Below are 4,767 nucleotides of genomic sequence, written 5' to 3'. Positions count from 1 at the left end.
ACTCAGTTAAGATCCTGTTTAACAAGAAAACCAGACCATTCAGTCAGTTCCTCCGGCTGATACCACACACTCCAGACATCAGTGTTAAAGAAAGTGTGTGTCTTCCTCTGGTTTGATGCTGTAGTTACTCCAAGACTCCAGCCTGACGTCTCTTTAACCTCCACATCCCAGCAGTGTGTTCCTGAGTTAAAACCCTCTGAACCCAGAACACAGCGACAGGGTGACCTAACTCTGACGACGAGCCAATACAGTGGACACTTGAGGTGTGGGGAGGAAGACAGACTGATGGTTTTCATGTTAGATGCAGTTTTAGTTATATCAATCAATACTACCTAGCTCTGTCAGGTTAAAACCTCATCTTGTTCTGTTTGTTAAATATTTTTTATATATATTTTATACTTCCTGGGGTCGAAACTGTATGGTGCAGCAAATGCAGTTCATGTTGGTAATGGAGATTGAATTGTATTACAGAACAGCAGACACTTGAAGTAGCATTCAGTCATACTTTATTTTTTTCTATTTTCAATAGACCAAATATCACCAGTGGAGGTATACATGTTTTGTTGATTAATGGCACTTTTTTATGAGGCTTTGCTGCACCTTTAAAAGCTTGTGTCCAGACTTTAGTAGGTCATGTGAATGTGACTGGTTCACTTTTATTAATGTTGGAAAAATAAAGAGTTTAATTGTATTTTAGTTGTGTTATTTGTGCTAAAGATATAGACCAGAGGTTCTCAACTCTGGCGCTCGAGGTTCATGTCCCTGCAGAGTTTAGCAAACTTTAACTTTCTAGTAATCCTAAAGACCTTGATGAGCTTGTTCAGGTGTGTTTGATTAGGGTTGGAGCTAAACTCTGCAGGAAAGTGGACCTCGAGAGCCAGAGTTGAGAACCCCTGGTACAGACAAAATGAATACAGTTTATGTGGTTATATTGGTTATATTAATCAAAAAGAAATTAGCAAGGTATAGACAAAATGAATACAGTTTATGTGGTTATATTAATCAAAAAGAAATTTGCAATGTTTACATAATCATAGGAAGTAATATATATTCATAAAACTAAATGGGACATCTCGAACAAAACAATTAAATCTACTTATTTACTCCAGTAAATAGTAGGATTTACTTAATATTTTGAGTTATATTAATCAAAAAGAAATTAGCAATGTTTACATAATCATAGGGAGTAATATATATTCATAAAACTAAGTAAATGGGACATCTCGATCAAAACATATAATAAAATCTACTTATTTACTTCAGTAAATAGAAGGATTTACTTCATATTTTTATAAATGCAAGGTTCCTGTCTATAAAATAATAAATAAACTTTACTTAATTACTTTAAATAAACACTTTTAAATTAAATATAATTACGTAATATTTACTTAATTAGGGTGCAATTAGATTTAATTTCTTCATGAATGTTAAGTTTAGTAAGTAGATTTTACGTAATAATAGCGAGTAAGTTCTACTTGATATTAGAGCAGTAAAATTTGCTTTAAAAAATCCTCGTAACAAATTGCACGAACACATTTTTTTGTTATTTTTTTCAGTGTACATAGCTAATGAACTGTACAACCCAAAGGCACACTTCCTTTGTTTATAACCTGTAACAGTTTTCAAACTCACTCATATTCACTCATTCACTGATGTTGGCTCAGTCACCTAGTGTCACAAGCAAATCTTTATTTTCTCATATTTCTACACAACTTTGTGGTACCGAAGAAAATGAGTGTTAGGGACAGGACCGGGCAGTGATTTATTATTGTTTGCTCTCTTCCCAGGGTGGAAGTCTTTTCACCAGTGCCTTGTGGTCAGTTTTAATGCTCGCCAGTAGGCCGCCCTTGTTTCCCTCTGTCCCAGAGTAATCAATCTTCTCTCCTTTGAGAGTTGTCATTTGACCACCAAGAGACCTCAAGATGGCATCACCCGCACAGATATCCCATTTTTTGATGTACGTCACATGGATGTAAATATCGGCTGTCTCTTGTTCTTCATCAGTGGGGTCTAGAAGAGCTAGTACCTTATATCCTTTGGGGGAAAAGAGCACAAAGGTTGCAGTTGTATTTCCTCTGCTGCAATCTACATGAGAAATTGCAATCGCCAAATATTTACTTCTGTATCTCTGTGAATATGTATATTCAATAGTGGGGTGCCATGTACATTTAATTTAAATGTCTTGAAAAAGTACTTATTACCAACCAAACAATATACATAAAAACATTTTTGTAGCATAAATATTAATATCAGCAAATAAGTATGGAGATTCATTGTTATTAACATTGCAACAACAAAAATAATGTTCCCAAGATACACTAGAGTCAAATGTTTGGGGTTGATTTTTGAATGTTTTTGAAAGAAGTCTCTTATACTCAGCAAGGCTGTGATGATTTATTCATAAATGCAGTAAAACAGTAATCATGTGAAATATTTTTACAATTTTAAATAAATGTTTATATTGCAGTATATTTTAAAAATGTAATGTGTTCATGTGATGGCAAAGCAAAATTTTCAGTAACCATTACTCCAGTCTTCAGTGTCACATGATTCTTCAAAAAATCGAATATTTTGATTTGATGCTAAAGAAACACTTATTTCCAATGGTAAAAACAGTTGTGCTGATCAATATTTTTGTGGAAAGAATGATACAGTTTTTCAGGACTTTTTGATAATATAAAGTTAAAAAGAACAATATATGATTTTTTTTTATTTTTTTTTTATAACATTAAAATGTCTTTACTGTCACTATAGTTCAATTAAAATCTTACTGACCCCAAACATTTGAATGACAATGTACAGTTTTTCTCAACTGCTTTGGCACATTTTTCTAAACGGTCTTAATCTCTAAACTGCATGTGCAATTGTCAAAACTGTTTGCTGAAATATCAGAACGCTATTGCATGTCTGGAAAAGGTAGTAACTCACCCAAAACATTTTAATTCATGCTTCAAAACCTAGTTGTGTCAGTGCCACCAGAATGTTTTTGTCATTGAGCCACACTGGTCAAAATGTTTAGATGTTTTTTCACCATTTATTTGTTATATGCAAAATATGTTATAAGTAAATTTCCTTTTGTTATATACAATTTAATTTCATATTTGTTATATGCATTTTATTCTACTTTTTTTCACAGATTGCTTTCTATACTATACAAAAATTTCAGTTTTGTCTCACACTGAGCATTTTAGATAAATACTTCAACAGTAGGTAAAAATGTAGAGGGAAAAGTCACTGAAACTGAAATTTCACCATTGCTTATTAATTTTTACACACTCTGTTGTCTTCCCCTTACACCAACACCACCACACATTCTTACACATCTTCCTATTGCTCTTCCACAACAAGCAAATGTGAATGAGCGCATTTACATGCACACCAGTAAGCTGATGACTCACAAATATCAGCTTATTAAAATAACCAGTTTTCCCCGTTTACATGCACATCAGTAACCTGACAATGCAAGTAAACTGAGTTTACATGACTTCATTAATAAATCAGGATATTTCCCTGTAGTGACGTCAAAATATAATCATTTGCATATCTGACTCGAGTATTGTCAGTTGTGTTGTTAAATAAAGCTTGCAACATGTCAGCTGGAAACTTACAGCTCATATATTATCCTCATGCAGTTATAAATGCAGCGTTTTGACCGAACTACTGCTGCATGAGATGAGAACACATTTTTATCATTTTCTGAGTCATGAAAGAGTATGCATTTGTGATATTTTTCCTTCTTTCTTTACTGCAAAACGTTTGCTGTCTAAATGTGCTTAAAGGGTTCGTTCACCCAAAAATGAAAATTCTATCATTAATTACTCACCTTCATGTCATTCCAAACCCGTAAGACCTTTGTTCATCTTCAGAACACAAATTAAGATATTTTTGATGGAAACTGAGAGCTCTCTGACCCTCCATAGACAGCAATGATATTGCAACAATCAACTCACAGAAACGTAGCAAGTACATCGGTAAAATAGTCCATGTGACATCAGGGGTTCAACCGTAATTTTACAAAGCTACGAGAATACTTTTTGTGCACAAAGAAAACGATAATAACAATTTATTCAGCAATTTTTCTTTACCGTCTTCCACCATTTTGGAGAGTACCCCAGAACGTAATCAACGTAATCAGCATTGTTTACGTTCAGTAGACAGCGGCGCATGCTAAACGTAAACAACGCACAAAAAGTATTCTCGTAGCTTCGTAAAATTCAGGTTGAACCCCTGATGTCACATGGACTATTTTACCGATGTCCTTGCTATGTTTCTGTGCATTGATCGTGGTAATATCTGTCTATGGAGGGTCCGAGAGCTCTCAGATTCCATCAAAAATATCTTAATTTGTGTTCCGAAGATGAACGAAGGTCTTACGGGTTTGGAACGACATGAGGGTGAGTAATTAATGACCGAATTTTCATTTTTGGTGAACTATCCCTTTAAATCTGCAATAACAATGTGTTCCTGTCATGTATCACATATGCACACTTCAGCTTATTAAGCATAATCGGCGTAAGAACGTGCATGTAAATGCGCTCAATGTTCACAGTTTACATATAACACAAATTTACTGTACAATTTTAAATGTATTTATACAGCACTGCTGCAGCTGTTTAGGGTTGTGACGTTCATCCTCGTTAAAAAAATTATAGTGATTGTGCTGGGCAAACTTTATATATATATATATATATATATATATATATATATTTATTTTTTTTTTGGTCTTGTTTCAGGAAACCAAATGCACATTGATGTAGATAAAAAAGA

The 4,767-nt window shown here is 33.8% G+C and overlaps 1 protein-coding gene across 1 annotated transcript in view; it reads right to left on the bottom strand.

Moving 5' to 3' along the window:
- Positions 1 to 1,543: 1,543 nt before the first annotated feature.
- Positions 1,544 to 4,767, bottom strand: part of LOC107663252 (inositol monophosphatase 3-like) — a 9,634-nt gene continuing 6,410 nt past the window's right edge. The window contains exon 5 of the mRNA XM_016453433.1: positions 1,544 to 2,034. Within this exon, the coding sequence (XP_016308919.1) occupies positions 1,766 to 2,034 (269 nt within the window). The 3' untranslated portion in view covers positions 1,544 to 1,765. The remainder of the gene's footprint in view (positions 2,035 to 4,767) is intronic.

Source organism: Sinocyclocheilus anshuiensis, unplaced genomic scaffold, assembly GCF_001515605.1.
Source record: "Sinocyclocheilus anshuiensis isolate Anshui unplaced genomic scaffold, SAMN03320099.WGS_v1.1 scaffold2421, whole genome shotgun sequence".
Classification (NCBI taxonomy): Eukaryota; Metazoa; Chordata; class Actinopteri; order Cypriniformes; family Cyprinidae; genus Sinocyclocheilus; species Sinocyclocheilus anshuiensis.
The sequence above is the reverse complement of the archived record's forward strand: the minus strand, read 5'-3'. Positions and strand labels throughout refer to the sequence as shown.